Source organism: Stenella coeruleoalba (genome assembly GCF_951394435.1).
Source record: "Stenella coeruleoalba genome assembly, chromosome: 12".
Taxonomy (NCBI): Eukaryota; Metazoa; Chordata; class Mammalia; order Artiodactyla; family Delphinidae; genus Stenella; species Stenella coeruleoalba.
The window spans coordinates 76,579,270-76,601,219 of NC_137158.1; the positions used below are offsets into that span (position 1 = coordinate 76,579,270).

General features: G+C 39.6%; 1 protein-coding gene across 19 annotated transcripts in view; it reads right to left on the bottom strand.

The window, feature by feature from the left end:
* Window positions 1-21,950, bottom strand: part of SYNE1 (spectrin repeat containing nuclear envelope protein 1) — a 465,530-nt gene that overhangs the window by 63,212 nt on the left and 380,368 nt on the right. For all 19 annotated transcript variants that reach the window (XM_079939340.1, XM_079939347.1, XM_079939346.1 and 16 more), the window contains 5 exons: window positions 20,022-20,256; window positions 18,230-18,424; window positions 13,679-13,804; window positions 10,715-10,870; window positions 716-874 (listed from right to left, as the gene is read on the bottom strand). In XM_079939340.1, the coding sequence (XP_079795466.1) occupies window positions 716-874; window positions 10,715-10,870; window positions 13,679-13,804; window positions 18,230-18,424; window positions 20,022-20,256 (871 nt within the window). The remainder of the gene's footprint in view (window positions 1-715; window positions 875-10,714; window positions 10,871-13,678; window positions 13,805-18,229; window positions 18,425-20,021; window positions 20,257-21,950) is intronic.

A 21,950-nucleotide genomic window follows, 5' to 3' on the forward strand; every position in this document is an offset into this window, starting at 1 on the left:
ACAGTCCAGTGGGGCTTCACTGTAGACAGATAATAAACAAGTAAATTGGGAAAATGCATTGTACTTCAGATGGTGATATGTACTTAGAAGAGAGAGAAAATTTAAATGATTAGTTGTTCAAAAACAGTGTGGAAACACCACTGAAACGATCAAAAACATTTTTAAATGCTAGTAAATGTGACCAGTCCTGTACAGACATAAAAAATGATCTAGATCCATTTGAGCATATAAAATAGTTTAATAATCATACATAACTTGAAATTAATATGAAGCTAAAATTCTCAGGAAAGTCCTCATTCCTGTAACTGTCTATAAATCATGACTTACAGAGAAAATGTCAGTTTAATTGATCCTAGGAATTTTTTCTTTTAGTTCCTCTCTGGTGAGTTTACCTCTTGAAAAACAAACAATAAATCAACTATACTTCAATTAAAAACAAAGACAACCAACACATAAATAATTCCTGCTGAACAGGTAGATAAAATCTAAAAATACTGAACATTATCTATCAGCAGATAATCTATTTCATCGCGAATTGAAAATATTCTATATATTCTGTATGTAAAGGAGGTCTTTTCAGTCAAGTTTATTTTATATTAAAAAGATAAAATGTTTATAATAGAGTGCTCCTTTCTCAGGAAAGTAACTAGGAGTAAGGTTGTCTTCTGTACCCATTAAAAGAGCATCTAAGCACATGTAGCCACACATCCCATACCTTCCTGAGCTTCTCAATCATTTCTTCAATGAGAATGTCTCCATTCTGAGAAATTTTGCTTTCCATCTGAGTCAACCATTCGCAAAGCTCCTTGTTCTTTTCACTGAAGACGGCCCATTCATTCAGTCTCTCACTTACTTGCTGCTGCCTTAAAGAGAGCTGAAAAGTTTAAAATGGGAGAAAATGCAAAAGCATAATCAGAGTGGAGCTCATACCCTGAGGAAAAGAGCAAATAAACTCTGTTGGGTCGACTAAGATGAGCAGTAGTTGTGCATCTCTTTAGGCCACTGTTCCCTGAGGCCCAGTCCCAGGAGCTCTGCTCTAGCCTAGCGAGTTTCACAAGTGGGAGACACTTAATCCAATACTTCCCTCCCGAAGAGCCACATGCACATTCACTTATTAAAGGTTCTGAACAATCTAGCTTCTTGGGACTTCCCTGGTGGTGCAGTGGTTAAGAATCCACCTGCCAGTGCAGGGGACATGGGTTCAAACCCTGGTCCTGGAAGATCCCACATGCCGCGGAGCAACTGAACCCATGTGCTACAGCTACTGAAGCCCACGTGCCTAGAGCCCGTGAGCCACAACTACTGAAGCCCGCACTCCTAGAGCCCGTGCTCCGCAACAAGAGAAGCCACCGCAATGAGAAGCCCACGCACTGCAACGAAGAGTAGCCCCCACTCGCTGCAACTAGAGAAAGCCCGTGCATGGCAATGAAGACCCAATGCAGCCAAAAATAAATAAATAAATAAATTTATTAAAAACAATCTAGCTTCTCACTACAGTTGGTTCTGTGCAGCTATGATACAGGATCATGGAATGTACTTTTACTAAAAACGAAAGAAATAGGAAAGAAAAGAAGGAATAAGAAAAGGAGGAAGGTAAAGGGCAGAAAAAAAGAAAAGAAGGCAAGAAATACAAAAGAAGGAAGGAAAAGGGAAAAAGGAAAGAAAAAAAATGAAAGAAAAATAGGGAAGGAGGGAAGAATTTATTGAACGTCAGGTGTCAGGAGACACCTTCCTCAGTGGAAGAGGCACAATCCCTGATCAGCTCTATCATGATCACTTTACTTTGAGCAAGTTCTTTTATTTCCCTGCCTGCTTTCTACTTTGATTTTTGTATCTTTGTTTCTTTTCTTTTCCCTGTAACAGCTTTGCTGAGATGTAGTTTCCACACCATTTCCTGTTTAAAGTGTGCGACCCAGCTCTTTTCAGCATGTTCACAGTTTCAAAGCCACCACCACCATCACTGCTATAACATGTTCATCAATATAAAAAAAAACCCCAACCCCCCTGTACCCATCAGTACTCACTCCTTTGCCTACCCCTGCACCTTCCTCCCGACCTTCTCCTACTCTCTATCTCTGTGGATTTGTCTATTCTGGGCATTTCATGTAAATGGAATCATTCGATGTGCTACCTTTGGTGATGGGCTCCTTTCACTTAGCATAATGTTTTTAAGGTTCACCCATGTGGGAGCATGCGTCAGTACTTCCTTCCTTTTTATTGCTGAACATATGTTTCCATATAGATATACCACATTTGATTTATCAATTCATCTATTGATGGACACTTGAGTTGTGTCCCTTTTTTAGCTATTATGAATAATGCTGCTATGAACATTCGAGTACAAGTGTTTGTGTGGACATATGTTTCATTTCTCTTGGGGCACATTCCCAGGAGCAGACTTGCTGGGTTATATGGCCACAGTACAGATTGTTTTGTGAAGTGTCTGCGACATTTTACATTCCCACCAGTAGTAGGGTTCCAATTTCTCCACATCCTCACCGACACCTGTTATTATCTGTCTTCTGGAATGCAGTCATCCTACTGGATATAAAGTGCTATCTCATTGTGGTTTTGATTTGCATTTCCCTGATGGCTAATGATGTTGAGAATCTTTTCATATTCTTGGCCATTTGTATGTCTTCTTTGGAGAACTATCTGGTCAAATTTCTCGCCCATTTCTTAATTGGATTGTTTTTAATTATTGAGTTTTAATAGTTCTTTATACAATATAGATACAATACGCCTGTTTTCTTATCTCTAGGTCTAGAATGATCCTTTCCAGAATTCTAAAACTTTCTGACATCATAATACTCTTGTCTTTGCAGTGCTGGTTGAGATACTAAGAAATGTTTCTAGTTGAGCTAAACTGCACGTTAGCAAAATAAAATGCAATCTGAGTGGTAAGAAGATGATCCACTTTTACAGACATTCTAAACAGTCATGTTGATAATGCTAGACATTCTGCCATATATCCCACCACATTAAACACCTACCTTTCAATTTTCCTTTTTCCGGCAATACTTTATTATGAAAAACATCAGACATACAGAAAAATTGAAGGAATTGTATGGTAAACAGCTATGATATATTCCCTAGACTCTAAAACTGTTAACATTTTGCTACATTTTGCTTTAACACATATATTCCTTTATCCATGGATCTATTTTACTCTTCAATGCATTTTGAATGAATTTCCTTTTTTTTTTTTTTTTTTTTAGCAGTACGTGGGCCTCTCACTGCTGTGGCCTCTCCCATTGCGGAGCACAGGCTCCGGACGCGCAGGCTCAGCAGCCATGGCTCACGGGCCCAGCCGCTCTGCGGCACGTGGGATCCTCCCGGATCGGGGCACAAACCCGTGTCCCCTGCATCGGCAGGCGGACTCTCAACCACTGCGTCACCAGGGAAGCCCGAGTTTCCTTTTTTTAAATGAAAATGAAAATATTTCTAAGGTGTTATACACTTCCTAGTTAGCAATTCTGCCTAGGGTTGGCTCTGTTAATGATTAGGTAAATAATATTCAAGGTCCCTCACAGCCCCAAATGTCTGTGATTCTACATCCTAGAAAAGAGTGGGAATTAATCACATGAAAAAGAATAAAATACCTAGGAATAAACCTACCTAAGCAGGCAAAAGACCTATACTCTGAAAACTATAAGATGCTGATGAAAGAAATTGAAGATCACACAAACAGATGAAAAGAAATACCATGGTCTTGGATTGGAAGAATCTATATTGTTAAAATGACCATACTACCTAAGGCAATCTACAGATTCAATGCAATCTCTATCAAATTACCAATGGCATTTTTCACAGAACTAGAATAAAATAATTTTTAATGTGTATGGAAACACAAAAGACTCTGAATAGCCAAAGCAATCTTGAAAAAGAAAAAGGGAGCTGGAGGAATCAGGATCCCTGACTTCAGACTATACTACAAAGCCACAGTAACCAAAACAGTATGGTACTAGCACAAAAAACAGACACATAGATCAATGGAACAGGATAGAAAGCCCAGAAATAAACCCATGCACCTACGGCCAACTAATCTTCAACAAAGAAGACAAGAATATATAATGGAGAAAAGACAGTCTCTTCAATAATTGATGCTGGGAAAACTGGACAGCTACATGTAAAAGAATGAAATTAGAACATTCTCTAATACCATACACAAAAATAAACTCAAAATGGATTAAAGACCTAAAGATAAGACTGGATACTAAAAAACACCTAGAGGAAAACATAGGCAGACACTTTATGACATAAATCACACCAATATCTTTTTGGATCCATATCCTGGAGTAATGGAAATAAAAACAAAAATAAACAGATGGGACCTAATTAAACTTAAAAGTTTTTGCACGGCAAAGGAAACCATAAACAAAATGAAAAGACAACCTACAGAATGGGAGAAAATAATTGCAAACGATGAGACCGACAAGGGATTAGTTTCCAAAATATACAAATAGCTCATACAGCTCAATATGAAACAAACAAACAACCCAATCAAAAAATGGGCAGAAGATCTAAACAGACATTTCTCCAAAGAAGACATACAGATGGCTAACAGGCAATGAAAAAATGCTCAACATCACTAATTATTAGAGAAAGGCAAATCAAAGCTACAATGAGGTATCACCTGACACTGGTCAGAATGGCCATCATCAAAAAGTCTATAAATAATAGGTGCTTGAGAGGGCGTAGGGAAAAAGGAACCCTCCTACACTGTTGGTGGGAATGTAAATTGGTGCAGCCACTATGGAGAACAGTACGGAGGTTCCTTAAAAAACTAAAAATGGGGCTTCCCTGGTGGTGCAGTGGTTGAGAGTCCGCCTGCCGATGCAGGGGACACGGGTTCGTGCCCCGGTCTGGGAAGATCCCACATGCCGTGGAGCAGCTGGGCCCGTGAGCCGTGGCCGCTGAGCCTGCGCGTCCGGAGCCTGTGCTCCACAACGGGAGAGGCCACAACAGTGAGAGGCCCGCGTACCGCAAAAAAAACCCCCCAAAAAACCTAAAAATGGCGTTACTATATGATCCTGCAACCCCAATCCTGGGCATATATCTGGAAAAACCTCTAATTTGAAAAGATGAATGCACCCCTATGTTCACAGCAGCACTATTTACAATAGCTAAGACATGGAAGCAACCTAAGTGTCCACCAACAGATGAATGAATAAAGAAGATGTGGTGTGTGTATACACACACACACACACACACACACACTGGAATATTACTCAGCCATAAAAAATAATGAAATAATGCCATCTGTAGCAGCATGGATCTAGAGATGATCATATTAAGTGAAGTCAGACAGAGAAAGACAAATATCATATGATATCACTTATATGTGGAATCTAAAAAAATGATACAAATGAACTTATTTACAAAACAGAAATAGACTCACAGACATAGAAAACAAACTTATGGTTACCAAAGGGGACAGTGGGTGGGGGGGTGCGGGATAAATTAGGAGGTTGGGATTAACATATACACACTACTATATATAAAATAGATAACCAACAAGGACCTACTGTATAGCACACAGACCTATAATCAATATCTTGCAATAACCAATAATGGAAAAGAACCTAAAAAAGAATACATATATATTCTGAATCACTTTGCTGTACACCTGAAACTAACACAACATTGTAAATTAACTATACTTCAATTAAAAAAATGGTTAAAAAAATACTGAAGAAGTTCTCTCTCAAAACAAAATAAAAGTGTTGGGAATTAGACTATGAGCCCAGGATACCTGTACCAGGGCCAAGCTCAGTGAGCTGCTTAGATGGCAAACCCCACAACCTGCCGTAATTTTTGAAATGCCACCATTAGAAATTCACTCTTTTGAGTTAATATGATCTTTTAAAATAAAAATTTCTCTGGGTAGAGTGACACTGGTTAATCCATTAAGTACTTCCCATTAGTATAATTCAGTTTACCATGAATTTTTCTTTGAGGCAGAAAAATACAGAACAACAGTGCATTTATTTGGTGTGGGTATTGATAGGAATGTGAAAAACCAAGAAAACAAGATTAAAAGTTTTGGAGACAAATTTCACCTACGTTAAGCTCTACCAAGACAGCACTGAAGAGTACAGTCCGTCCAGCACCATTTTCCTCTCAATCTCTGACAGCAGAGTGTCATCTGATCTGCTAAGATTTTGAACTTTCTCGTGGATATGACTTTCTTTTTCATTCACAGAGCAGCAGAGTCAGGCTGGTATTAAAATTCTGCTTCGATTGATGTCCAAGCTGAAACTATATTTTCATAGTTGAAACTGCCTGAAGCAACTGTGTTCCATGCAAAGGTTAGAAACCCCTGCCTTTCAGACTTCAGACTAACAAGTCTTGCTATGTGCTTCGCCTCTCTGCCTCTTCCCCCAAATCTTGGCCATCAGCAAGAATAAATTCTAGGGCTTCTCTCAACAACATCTGCAGGGAAGATGACTACATAACAGAAAAATATTATTACTTTGAGGGGTAGGTATTACTCTGATTTCAGAGACAGGGATAGAGGAGGTCAGACAAATTTGAGGCATTTGTTTATATCAATACCAAATAGAACCAGCAAAGGGATTCCCTGGCGGTCCAGTGGTTAGACTGGAAAGACGCCACGCTTTCACTGCCGAGGGCCGGGGTTCAATCCCTGGTTGGGGAACTAAGATCCTGCAAGCTGTGCGGCATGGCCAAAAAAAAAGGACCAGCAGCAGCAAAGCTTGAATCTCTGATACACTTTGATATAGGTTTTTGCAATATAACATTATGATCAAATATGCAGAGGCAGATGAGGTTCAAAAACAATCTCCATCACTTACTAATGATATGACCAGGGCAAGGTTACTCATCTTTCTTAAGCTTTACTTTTGTCATTTGTAAATTAACCTTTCATTTGTTCCAAAATTCATTAAACAAATGTTTCTGGTTTGCAGTAAACATGTGTCTACTATATGCCATGCACTGTCTTATGCACCGGAATACTGTAAGCTCATAATAGAATACATTCTTCAAACAGGAAAATAATTTTAGAAAGTGACCAGTATATCCTAAAGACTTAACAAAAGTTCAGTCTACTTAACTATATATGACAACAGGGCATCATTTGAGTTTTTAATATGTTTTTCTCCTGACACTCATGTATTCAATAAGCAGCTTAAATATATATTTCTAGTCTTTCTCACATACCATGCAAGTGTTGCTTTCATTTCATTTGCTTACGTAGAGCAACAGTTGAAGGAAGAAACAGGTAGGCCACAAGCTCCGGTTACAAACTGGCGCCCCAATCTTTTCAAAAGATTTAAATTAATAATAGGGCCCGAATTTTCCTTTTGGTTTGTAAAACTAATTTTTAGGCTGTACGATAAGTGAGCTTTACCATCACTGTCTTTGAGTTCAGTGGAAACCCTTAAATTACTTATCAGTTTAGCACATGTTTACGTTTTCTCAAGGGTATAAACGCACTGCACTGCCAACAGCTGACAAACACCAGCTAAAACCCCCAGAGCGTGAGGCAGCTGAACAGGAAACACATCCTCTGCTGCTTCAGATATTTTTCCCGTGACAATTTGAAAGAACACCGAGCAATTATAATGATGATATATTTATATCTCAACTGGAATTACACACAGCTCTACAAACCAAAACAGGAATTAAAAGCAAATACGAGCCACGACTGTACACAGGCACAACACACCATTTGGTGAGTCTATTTGAAGACAGGATGCTTTTCTCCATTACCTCTAGTCTGTGATGCTTATGAACAGGGCGGCCGCCTCCTCCTTGCCTGCAGCCCCAATCAATCTGGACCTCTGACCGACTGCTTCCATTGGAACATGAACGCACTACTTGGTCTTTAACAGAGGGATTATGCCATGTTTCTCTAACGTTTTTAACTTTGAAAATGAGACATAGGCACAAGCTCGTTTCCTTTTGCGGTTTCATACTTGACAGAAGTTCTCCGGAAACGCTAACTCAAGAAGTAGTAACTGGCCTGTATTTCTCCTTACGATTATACCCTGACACCTTTGGTATGAATCACGTGACTAAACTCTCACGGGTTTAAATAATGCTGTTTAGACTGAAGTAACGTGAGACAAGTACACTTTAGCTTCATGCCTTAACACACTCAACATAGAAAGTTTCTAGAAACACTATGTTTCTGCTTCCTCTTTTTTTTTACTTGTCTAGTCTACTCACAGGTGTAAGGTATTAATCTCTTTACAGCATGTCATATGATCAACAGAAGCTTTCAAAATGTATTTCTAAACAGACTGTCGCCTAGATATGTTTAAGTCTGGTAAGCAATTTTACAACATATAAACTTTTCTTTGCTTTTTTCCTTTTCTAGCTTTAGTGAGATATAAGTGACGTATAATACCGTGTAAGTTTAAGATGTACAACACGATGATTTGATATTCATATATATGGTGAAATGATTACCACAAGGTTAATTAACATCTCTATCACCTCACATAATTACCATTATATGTTGTGTGGTGAGAACATTTAAGATCTACTCTCTTAGCAACTTTCAAATATATAATCCAGTCTGTTAACAATAGTCTGCATGTTGTACATTAGATCCCTGGAACTTATTCATCTTGTAACTGAAAGTTTATATCCTTTGTACCTGGTGGCATTCTTACATAGTATCAGTTTCCCTAAATCAAAAAGTATTACATAATTATAATCTTCTTACCCTCCTAAATATTCAGAAACCTTGCTGTTATTTTACATTTAGAGGAACATAAGATATAAAATAATATCCTAAAGTCTTGTCTTAATAATCAACAGTAGAAACACTCAGCTGTTTTAGGCACTGGAGATGCAAAGAAAGGGTTTGTCCTCAAGGGCTTCATGATCTTGAACTCAAGTCACAGGCATTAAAAAAGAAGAAGAAGGAGAAAAAGAAGGAGAAGGAGAAAAAGGAGGAGAAGAAGGAGAAGAGGAAAAAAGGAACAAGGCACTGTCACATGATGGCATAGACCAAAAGGGAAATGGGCGTTCAGAGGAACAGAGGTCTGAGCATTTCAAACAATGGCATCACAAGAGTACTGGAATTCAACAGAACAGGATAGTTTAGAAAATCAGAAAGGAAGGAATAGTCTAGGCAGGAAGTCTAGACAGGAACAATGGCCTGAGCAAGGTCTTGGCATAGAGAAGTTCATGGTAGGTTTGGGAAGGAGATGGAAGCCAATATCTAAGGTGTTATCTCTCTGAAAGCTTTAGAGACATCAATTAGCTAGAGAAATGGATCTAGTTTAATTCATTTCACATAATATGCTAAAAAGTACTGAGTCAGCAAGTAGTGCTAGTCTTTTCCCAATTTTAAGAAAAACAGATGAATAAGGCTCACAAGGGTAACTGAACATTGCTGTGGGCATTTTCCAATATCTGTACCCACCAAATATCTTTCATTTATATATGCTATGATAAAATCTTTACATCAAAAAGTGTACACTAATTTACTGGATAGTATTGATTTTGGATTGAAGAACTCAGAAAAGAATAAAGTGTGATGAACATCACCACACTCCATGTAAGTTTCTCACTGTTCATTGAGAATATAGAACTCTGGGGAAAGTGGCTAAATTAATTTTGAATGCAAATCATTAACATATTTATGAAAATCATCTTACAATTATTTTTTTAAAAAAGCACACACACACACACAAATACACACACACACACACGAAACTGTTCACACATTTACCAAGTGTGCTCCAGAGTTTTTCTCTAGTTCATCCTTCCAACACCTGCTTTTCCCCAGCCAGGTCCTCTCTCTGCTCTACTCCTGTGCCTTTTTCAAGCTGCCACCTTGTCTAACACATCCACTTTCTCCCTCTACACCAAGCTGTCCCTTCCGCTCTGATCTCAGCACTCGATTCAAGATTTATCCAGTTCAACAGGCATTTCCTTTATTCTCTGCAATCCACACTGCCCTTAGTTTGTAGGGACATCTACTGTAGCTTGTGAAATTCACAATAATTAACGTGAATGATTCACTTAACAGATATGCATCATAACCTATTTTGTGCCAGACAAGGCAATCGAGGTACAGGAAGGAACACGACAGCAGGAACACGGTTCCTGCTTCCTGGAGGCTATGATCTCAAGGCTATGAGTCGGAGCTATTCTTCACTTGCGGGCCTATCTATTATTCCTCTTTGCCTCAAATGTCCTCTCCTTGCTACTCCAGCAATCTTTCCCTTTCATTTCCAAATCAAAACCCAATCTGGGATCTCTTTTGAGGTACTGTGCACACAGAACGTACTTACTAAATAAATAAAGTATGGCTAAAAATGCCATACACCCATGAATGATGAAGAAACAACTATGGTAGATCAACAGCAATCATAAATGTTAAATGTACAAAGCCACTCACAGCATTAGCTACGACTGCAAATAAAACCTTGTTTTTTCACATTTAAAGAAAGAGACCACCAATATCTACCTAGCAAAACCACATCTATGAACCACAAAACTGTATTTCCTCTTTAAAATATTTTGACAGCCAGTAAAAGAAAGGGCAAGAGAATCCAGTTTGGATGCATTTAAAATATAGTGTTAAGATATAATTGTCTTAATCTGAAGCATTCTTACAATAAGCACAGTGTCTTCCTCTATCCAAATGTGGACATAGCCACAGACATTCCAAATCATCTTCCAGTTCTCTACCTTTCTGAGCGGATACTGAGTCCAGAGTTTGTCTCACCTGGTGGCATAGTTCTTCCCACTGCCTTTGCAGAAGCTCCATGCGTTCGTTAAGGATGGAGATATCGTCTGCACTGATGTAGGCACAGACAGCATCCTTCAGCACCATCAGCCGTGCCAGGTCATCTGTCCAGCTCCCAACTGCATTTTCCAATTCCTAGATTTAAAAAAAAGCACAAAACTTGAATACCCATGGGCATCTATCATCAACAGTTTCTGAGATATATTCGGAATCCCCTCTTGATGTCATTACATTTCCATCCCATTCTATTTGAACATCCAACTTGGTAGCTACTTTATTTGCTTCCTACATAATCTGATAATTTGCCAAGTTCTTCTTATATAATACCAGGTTGCTTGCAGAATCTTTCCTAATGGGAAATGGGAATCTATTTCCCATTTCACTGATCTTTTCTGATCGTCTTTTTTAGTTCAAGTTTCATCACTGCATTGATCTTCCTTAGTTTTAAACCAACATTACCTTTGTCCCAAGTGACTGATCATGTTAATGAAATATTAAAAAAAAAACCCCAAACTACCAGATTTAACTTTCATGTTCAAAGACTATCAGTTGCTACATTCTGTGATACAGGTTTACGATGTAGTAGCTGAAAGGATCAGTTGCTGTTATTACTCAATTTAAAATAATGGACTGAATACGTTTTCTGCAGGAGAAGAGATTTCTTTAAGTTACTGGAAAAAATATGTATTTTCTCCTTTTGGGGAACGATTTAAGGGGAAAATCCAATATTTGAATGAGTTGACAATAGTTTTTGCAATGCTTTGAACAGATGACTAGTTTTACAATTTGTACAGCTCTTGCTTTTTGCCAGCTGTTGACGTTTTTAGATTCCAGCTAATTTTGTACATGAATAGAATATTTCCCATGGCTTTTTCCCTTTCTTTTTGTCTCTTCATACAGGAGACAAGTTTCCAAAGGCAAAGGCAATTAATGGTACCATCTGAGGCTAACTTCTCAGGCAATTTAAGCAAACTAGGTTATAGCCTGAATTTTCTAGGTAATTGCTTTGTTTTGCTGCTAAGGTGGTTTGCGGAAGAGTAGCAGAGAGCTGGACCAAAATGCATCCTTCTAATCTCCAAACTTAATAGCAGGTGTGTTTGTAACTGTCGTGTATTTTGGGAAATGAGGTCCCATGGTAACAGTATTTGGCTGAAAGACCAAACTATCCAGGTGTATTAAATATGCAGCATTTCTGCTTATAACCATAGACATATTAAATTTTCATATCAATGTAAAGATTTTCCTCTTTTTATACCAATTTTCAACTCCCAGCCCCCCAACTCAAACATCAGATTTGGTGTATGGGTTAAAAGAGAAACACCACCTTCAGAAACCAACTGTTTCAGACTCACAGACTCTATTTTAGATGAATCTGTGTGGTAAAAATATAGCCTTTGGGTTCAGGAAAATCTGATATTTACTAAGTTTGAAAAGTTACTGAACTTCTAGCTGCCTCACTTTTCACATCTGTACAAGGGAATAGCAGACTGTGCTCATGACCTTGCGTTCATGGCAACTAAGATAACACTGGTTAGCCACTGGCATATAGGAGGAGCCCAGTAAATTCCCATTCTTGCTTATTGAAAGTTTTCTTTAATCATTTGTCATAAATTCACAGGCACAGACTTAAAACAAATTCTTTTTAATCTTTGCATACCAGTGAATTTACACCTCAAGATAGTATTTCTCTCCCTTGCCATCCATGACATAAAGTATACTACCTTTTCATTTTCCTAAATCTGCTTCTTTCAAATTTCAAAGATCATCCTTACATTTTAATAGTGAAGGAAATTTCTTATATCCACCCTTTTCATGATTTCCAGACTTCTTTAAAAATTAATCATTCTTAAAGGCTTACAGCCTCTTAGCCAAAAAGAAGCAGAGAACTCCTGATCAAAATCAAAATCATTTAAGTCTGTGTGAAGTTTTAAACAGAATTACTCCAGTGCAGTAATTTGCAAATGACTTGGAGAACATGAGGACATGTCATCTGGGGGCAAAAAAGCATTTTTAAGGGTAGTTGTGATTTTGTCTGCAAACTGCTCAGCAGAGAACTGCTATTCAGGCACTCCACTTGCCTACACAGGAGTGAATGGAACAAATCCTACAGACACTAAATCATGTTGGTCTCAGCGAGCTCCCCATGCAGGGAGGGGTCTGTATTAGCTTCTGATTTGCTTCCAAGTGCCATTTGAAGTGTTGATCATAACCTTTAAATAGTTAGGGCCCTGAGTATCTGAAGGATTGTGTGTGTCCATGCAGTAACTGAAAGCAGCTACTTATAGTTCCTACTTTTTTTTTTTTTTTTTTGGCGGTACGTGGGCCTCTCACCGCTGTGGCCTCTCCCGTTGCGGAGCACAGGCTCCGGACACACAGGCTCAGCAGCCATGGCTCACGGGCCCAGCCGCTCTGCGGCATGTGGGATCTTCCCGGACCGGGGCACGAACCCGCATCCCCCGCATCGGCAGGTGGACTCTTAACCACTGCGCCACCAGGGAAGCGCATAGTTCCTACTTTTCTTACAGGAAAGAGCCTGGAGGGCAGCGTGTATTTCTCCAAGGGCCATCGGCTGCAGAATTTCCAGGTTGCTGAGCCTCACTCTTCTTTCTGTGAACTAGACTCTTCTAGAATGACTCTCCAGTGTGGACACTTTAAAAAGATTGTCTTCATTGCTCTTAACCTAGTTTTTAAATATCTTTTAATGTTGTGTTTTACATTTTCATTTACTTACTTAAGGTAATCCATAAACTAGTCTATAATTTCATCGTCTGCAATAAATCAACAACCAAGTTTCACCAGAGTTGTCTGCCCTAATGCAAAATACCAGAAACTTGCACCTACATGCAGACATTCACAGGAGCTTGACTGAAGCATGCTTTCAAAGGCGTTATTACACTGGAAGCACAAGTAGTTGCCGGTTAAAAGCTCAGCCCAGCGATTTACCTTGCCACGCATCTGCTCCGCGTGGAGCCCGTCGTGGTGATCGGGCAGAGGTGGGGAGAGCCTCTTTTTGAAGGTTCGTAGTTTCTCCAGAGAATCAGCTATTCCGTTCTCACATTTTTCCCAGTCCTATAATGGGAAGCAAAAGAAATTTCATGGATTTTTAAGGAGCAAGAAGTTGGAAAACAAGAAAAACTCTCTTCTCAATTCCCAGAGAAAGAATTAAAGTTACACTGATGAATACTGTGAAAGCGCCCACACTCGCGCTACAGGGGGGAGCATGGGAAGAGCTGAGTTCTAAACTGGACGGTTCTCATCATCTGGGCGACTGCAAGCAGGTAATGCACTATGTGTTGCTTATGAAAACTGAAATGATACACAAACTCTCTATAATTGTATTAAAGAATTAAAGGAAACGATGGGGGCCAAGACACCAAGTACTAGACACCCAGAATATTACGGGTACTCAAAAATGTTACTTGAATCCAAATCTATCTGCAGAGGTGAGAGTATGAACACAGTCCTTTGCCTCTTTCCTAACTCCACCCATAATGGCACTAATGTCTACACTATCTCAATGCACTCTAAAGGATAGAAAAGAGGATATGAAATCTCTTTCAGGGTGAAAATACATATAGGTAAGAGAAGTGACATGAAATGTAAAAATAATATAACCCTGACTCTGATTCAATATATAAACAGTCTGAGCCACTTAGATTAGAATTGTTACAGAAGTAGAAACACATAACTCTAAAAAGCACGGCATTTGACCGGCTTTCTCTTGATGGTACCGAAACATATGTAACAAAGGGCTAAATGTGTAAAACATAAAACCTATCCAAAGGAAAAAAGTAGAGGAAGAAAAATAATGCACAATTTTTTAAATGTACACCCTATATGCCAGCTACTGGTAAGTGTTCTGAAGGACAGAATGGTGGTGTGGAATGTGGAGATCCCTATGTACTGACAAAAGAAAACATACGTGATGTGCTTGTGTTTTGGAAGGTTACACGCCAAAGGTAACAAGCGTTCCTTCTGGGGAAGATTCTAGGATTTGGGTGGTGGTGTAGGGAAATTTCATTTTTTACTCTCTATGCTTCAATTATTATCTACATCTTTTTCAGACACATGTATTTCTTAAGTAATTAAAAAAGAAAAGAGAAAAATGAGAGGAACCATGATGGAGACTTTATTCTTTACAGCAGCCTATCTACAAATGAGCCCACATCTGGTGTCTCAGTGCCAATTAAAGTCAACTAAACACATCTCCTTCATTTTGTCCAATACCTCCCATTCCTGGCCTCCCCCTCCCCAGTAACCATCCCTTCAACTTAAATTACTGAGCTCCAAAGAGAGACAACTTGAGTTGCTTTTACTAGTTAGCCTGGAGCCAAATTCTGCTGCATTTCCCTTCACATTTTCCCTTTCATCATCTTTCGTCACTGGTCTTTTCCTGTCTCGGCTCTTCCTATCTTCTCTCCCGATGCCTTATTTTCAGCACAGCAATGCATGATGCTGTTACAACTGTCTTCTTTAAGAAGCGCTGGCTACAGTGCCTCCCTGCTCATAATGTCTTTTGGTTTCTAAATAAACTGAGAGTTTGGCCCAAAGTTCTCATTTCTCTTTAAAATTCCTTCGAGGAACTTCCTAGAGTACATAACCTCATTCCCTCTTCCCATTCACCAGAAAGAACAAAAACAAGACCCCAAAAACAAAAGCCCCAAATGTCTATTTTGGACAGATTTGTTCCAATTCTGCTTTAGTAAAAGATCTCGGGGGCTTCCCTGGTGGCACAGTGGTTGAGAGTCCGCCTGCTGATGCAGGGGACACGGGTTCGTGCCCCGGTCCGGGAAGATCCCACATGCCGCGGAGCGGCTGGGCCCGTGAGCCATGGCCGCTGAGCCTGCGCGTCCGGAGCCTGTGCTCCGCAACGGGAGAGGCCACAACAGTGAGAGGCCCGTGTACCGCAAAAACAAAAACAAACAAAAAAAAGATCTCGGTGTTCCCAGGCTACACTTAGTCCATCAACGCTAAGCACAGTGAGTGTAGACAAAAGATCCTCTTTTGCTTAAACTGAACAACATCCTCAATTAAATCATCACACACTGAAATCTCTGAACACGCAGGCAAGAAATGTTCATTGATCTAAAAAAGAAAAGGTCAGCTTTTTATTCTTCCTAACGAAAGTAAGAGGCAATAGTGAAGCGGGTAAACATGCAAGGCATAGAATTATAATGACTGTTTTTGGCATATTTACTCAGCATTTAATTAAAAGCTAAAAATATGTAAGCTTTATAGCTACGGTGAAAAGATACAGTAAAACAAGGCTGTATAAACACTAGAATTTAGCTCCATAAATTCCTTTTTAGGCAAACAGGATCCAGTGTATGATCCAAAAGAAAATAAAACTTTAACAAGAGAACAGGGATTCCCCTTTCCAGGATGGCTTAGATTCTGAAGCTATAACCAAGTCCTTTTTACTACATGAATTATAAGGAAACAACTAAATGTTACGGTCTGCAAACATCTATCAAAGTGGATGTTTTATACACCAACAAATAGACTAACAAGAAAAGCAAATGTAGTGACTCAGCCATCTCGCCTTATTAAGTCTTAGAAACGTGTCCAAACGTCAATCACAAATAAAGAAAAAGATATGATTAACATGTTCTCTGCAGAATGATTTACAATGTTTTTAATCCTTTCCTGAAAGCAAAAAAAGAAGAAGAAAGAATCAGGCATGTCGGATTACTGATGAATTGTGCTGTGTGCAAAAATGGTTCGTTCTCTAACATATGTTGGGTGGCATTTCTGATTGATTGCTTCCTACACAGAAGGTGATATATTATTTTTTTCAGCATTTTATTTTTTTTTAACATCTTTATTGGAGTATAATTGCCTTACAATGCTGTGCTAGTTTCCACCGTACAACGAAGTGAATCAGCCACATGTATACATATATCCCCATATACTAAAGAAAATTCAGTAGAATAACCCAATGAATGTGCATACTTTAAGCATTAAAAAAAGCAAAATGTGTTTCATTAGCTTTAGTTATTACCTCTGATCCAGAAAGTGACAGTCCAAATTTAATAATCTTAGTGAAGTGTTGGTGATTATCAACATATATAAAACTTCAGTATTTAGTCATGTTCAATTTCAAAATGAGAATAATCTAAACAATAATAATTACCATCATTTACTGAGTACTCAGTATGTACCAGGTACTTTGATACATGATTTGCTTCCATTATTTCATTAAAACCTCACAATGCCCTATGAAAGAGATGTAGTCATACCCACTCTACAGATGAGGAAATTGAGGCTTTGATAGGTTGAGTTAACCAGGTTACTTGGTTTCTTAATGGTTTTAACTTGGGTTTATTTGAGTTTAGAGTCTATGCCTTAATTCAACTGCTGCTTTCATCGTGTCTTATGCAAGGAATTGGAAAGCGAGGGAGAAAAGCATACTGTGGGAGGTCTGCTAAACCTACATTTCCCTAACCTTGCTGTGTGATCAGTCTGCTATCTGTATCCAACTAAAGGTTTAATATACCTCCTGGAGATTTTATCTCATAGCAACTTGCTTGGATAAGCTAAGATCAAATCAAGAGTATCTTCTTGGATAGGTTTTTCCCTGCTATAAAAGAAGAGACATCAATCTTGAAAACCACTTTAGAGTCTTAGATTAGGGAGTGGAATCTACTCTTTGCATTCTTGTCTAGATTTATAAAGTCATCTCATGGTTTCTGGCTGAGCACTGGTCATGAATCAGAATTCATTGCTTGGATGGTCTTACTAGACTTAAAACGACTTTGTTGGGGGATTTTCCTGAAAGACCACCTGCTGAAAATTGGGCAACTTTTCTAGTTCATGCAAGACAGGACAACGTCCTAAACAGGACACAGGGGATCAAAATACTGCAGGGTCTGACGTAATGATCTGCATTATTTGATTCGCAGGATAACAACGTTGAGGAAGCAGCATAACTATTAAAAGGGCTTTTTTAAAACATCTTTATTGGAGTATAATTGCTCTACAATGGTGTGTTAGGTTCTGTTTTATAACAAAGTGGATCGGCTATACATATACATATATCCCCGTATCCCCTCCCTCTTGTGTCTCCCTCCCTCCCTCCCTATCCCACCCCTCTAGGTGGTCACAAAGCACCGAGCTGATCTCCCTGTGCTATGCGGCTGCTTCCCACTAGCTATCTATTTTACGTTTGGTAGTGTATATATGTCCATGCCACTCTCTCACTTCGTCCCAGCTTACCCTTCCCTCTCCCCATGTCCTCAAGTCTATTCTCTACATCTGCGTCTTTATTCCTGTCCTGCTCCTAGGTTCTTCAGACCATTTTTTTTTTTAGATTCCATATGTATGTGTTAGCATACGGTATTTGTTTTTCTCTTTCTGACTTACTTCACTCTGTATGACAGACTCTAGGTCCATCCACCTCACTGCAAATAACTCAATTTTGTTTCTTTTTATGGCTGAGTAATAAAGGGCTTTTTAAACTGCATTGGGCCTACGGGAGGAAAGAGCCGAACTTACCTGCAACAAGAAGGCCAGTTTTTTCTTCTGCTCCTCCAGATGCACACTGGCTGATCTCCATCTCTCTTGGATTTCAGCGAGTTCAGCCTGCAAGGCAGCCTCAGCTGCACCATCGGCAGAAAGCAGGAGCTGTTTGCCAGCCTCCACAGTGAGAATGTAGCTGCCTTGCTGTCGCAGGAACACTTTTTCTTTGAACTGAAAGAAAGCGTAGATTTTTACTTTCTCATCCTTCTCTTTACCATTTCCCCATTAGAAGTATTTTTAAATAATCCTAAAATTTTGCATACATAACATGCCCTCTTTTTTCCAAAAAGCTTTACTGACCCAGTACTTTGGGCCTGAGTGAAGCAATGTATAAATAAATGAGAATTCCACACAGAAAGCTTAGTTTCTGCTCCCAAGTTAAACGCAATCACGATGCAATAGGAAAACTGCTCTATGAGACTGATGCACAGGGGCACAGAGGGACATCTGACCCACGCTGGGTGCACAGGGAGGCTTCTTCAAATGGTGAAGCCTTCACGAGTCTTGAAAGACACAGGAACACAACCAGATTAAGAAGGATCTGCTGTGATGAGAGCCAGGACTCAGGGAGAAGACATCTTCCACGCAGAGAAATAGGGTGGGCAAATCTGCTATACAGGATAAATATGACGAATTCAGGACACTGGACTTAGTTTTCAGTGGCTGGAGTATAGGATTCCCGTAAGAGAGTGGGAGAAGATGACGCCAGACCACACCTTGCACAGGAATTTGGTTTTTATAGTAAAAGTGACTGAGATTCATGGAAGAGTATTAAGTGGTGGGGTAGAAAATGGAATGGAAGGCCATATATTGGATACTTTAAGACAGGTTAGGAAGCTATTGTCTATCTAGGCAAGAAACCATGAGCACCTAATCTAAGGTAGTGGCAGTAGGGATGGAGACTTGAGGGATATAAGATATGGGGAGGGAGATAAAATGAAGAGTATAGCTCTGGAATGACTCTGCGTTGCTGACTGATAGACCAGAGAGCCGGTGATGTTTCCTCGGTTTGGACACGTGCAATGGACTGGTGGAGAATGGTTGATCCAGAGATCACAGGCTCTACTGGAACCATGGAGTATATTATGTCTGTGATACACATAGATATAAAGCTAAAAGGGGGTTGAATACATGAGTTGGAGGCTCAGGAGGTGAACGTGACCAGAAGATACCAACTTGACCCTTCTCTGCTGGTAGGGAGTAGTGGAAGCCACGTGTATAGATGAGGTTTCCCAGAGAAGCGAGGAGGAGAAAGGAAGCAGAGAACAGTGACCTTCAAAACAAGAGGAGCCTATGAAATATACTGGGAGGGACTGATGAGAGGGTGTGGTGGTCTCCATCTAAGAGAATGGACTCCCAAACTCCCAAAAGTAAGGGGAATGGACAAACAGCTCACACAGGACTGAGTCTTTCATCTTTTCTGGAATACTTCAGTTAAACTGCTCATGAGTGAAACATGTATAATCAGTGCAAAGTTTTCCTTTCCTTGTCATTGCCTTTCCATCCACGCTGGGATTCACTGAGCTGCTGGGAGGCCTTGGTGGGTGAAACGGAGTCAGTCTTTGTGAGAGGCTGGGACTCGCCCTACTTTCATTGTTAAATATGGACTTTGTAATGCCATCATTTTATATATTTCTGTTGACATTTGAGAACAATGCTTGTCCTCATTCCAGTGTCACCCTAATATCCTTCTGAGGAAACGAGGCCAGGGGAAAGTGTGCAGCGGAAATGCAGACGAGGTTTAAAAACCGCCTGTTTTGCACCTTACCTGCACTTCATCAAAGAGGGTCCTTGCTTGCTGCAGTGGTATTGGGACACTTCCGAGACCACTCACGGGGAGATAGGACACTTCAACCAACCATTTCCGAAGCTTTTCCGCCATCTCCTGATAACGCTGCCACTGGCGGATCTGGCTGTCAATGATGCCCCGCCTCTGCTGGGCTCTGCGTATCACCCCCTGCCACTGATTACTGAGAAGGGTCAATTTGAGGTTGAACTCATCCCTGGTGAAGAAATAATTACATAAGGAAAACCACCGTTATCCCGGATGTAGTTACATGATCAACCGATACACACATACACACGTACACACATACACACATGCTTGATGACCCTAAGCCCTAAGAGATCACTGATCTAGGGCAGAGGTTTTCATATATCATGCCACGATCTGTTATCAGGTCTACTGAAAGTAATTTAAAAAATTAATAACAGTTAAGCTATCAGTGTTTGCAAATGGTGAGTGTGTTCACATCTTAGCACAGGTGGAAGACATACCTGTAAGGTCAACTGTCATTTACCCTCTCAGAGCGCATGAGAGGGAACAGAGTGGAGGGCAGCAGCTACGATGCGAACGGCCCCCTGAACGTGCCTGTAGCAACGTATGCAGCACGTGGCAGCATCCTGTGTACGCAACAGCAGGAAAGGAGGGGCCCAGCTTATTTACAACCTCTGTCTTCAGCTACAGTTATAAGTCACTTGGGATGAACAAGACTGGGTTACTTTAGCTGGAATCATAAACCATTTCAATAAAACTATGTTACGTAAAAATATTTTTAAAAACTGTACTCCATAAACTCTCAGTATTCCCTCGCAGTAGACAGTCCTAATCTTTAGCAGACTTCACAAACTCATCTAAATCATCCCTTCTAACGTTTTAAGCCCACTTCACTTGTTCTTAGCAAAATGAAAACTATCTAGTCATCATTTTCTGAATAAAGGTTGTGCATATACTTAGAGATATTCAATTTTATTTACGCTTTCTCAATTTCAGGCTAACTCATCTCAGATCTTGTAGTTGGTTCTTCCTACCTCTGTTTACTACCTTTAAAAAATGTTGGTAGTTTTTTATTATGTTTTCCTTAACATCCGACTGTGGCTTTAGAACTGGTTTGTCCAGGATCAAATAGAATGAGTGTCTTTGTAGATTACAGTGTTACTCACACATTTTAGTACTAAAGTGTAACATTACTTGCTCATTCTCTATGTTACTAGTCTTGCTTTTCTTCCCTCCTGTGGGGGGCTTCTGCTCTGAGTGGGATTTACCGTCCTGGGCTCCTATATTCTTGATACCTCTTATTATCGAGGGCCACCATAAACTTTGATTTTGTAACCAAATATGTCATTAAGTGCTTCTGGTTTTGAGAGGCAATTCTGATATTTATAATCTAATTTCAGTAGAACCAAATATGATGAATTAGGTTCATGAGACTTCCCTAAAAGTTACAAGCATCTATCATCTCTGAAAACATCTAACTCCAGGGCTTGGAGAAGAGTACCCTATATATTGCTTCACTATCAGCTAGCCATCCAGGGTCTCTTTGGAGCCTCCGTCCTCACTTTGTAGAACCAAGCTGCTCTGAGCTATCTGTCAGCATGAAGAACGACTCAAAACATGACACTGGGCTCAATGTTGAACTTGAACTTTCAAAAACAAAACGTATACACGAACTTTTAAAACGCAATACATTTGTAATCTAGGACCTTCCTATTTGTCAACAGGCTCTCATCTGTAATTTTTTTCACTTTCAAAGTTACCCTTGGTTCCCATCCTCCCATGTTCATCTCTTTGGTGTTTTTCCCTGCTAACATTTAAAATTTAATAGATGTTGGCTTGAGCATGAATTTTACATTTTATTTTACTTAATGACTCAAGCTTTTATAATATTGTTACAGAGTAGGGAGGATAAAGCAAAAG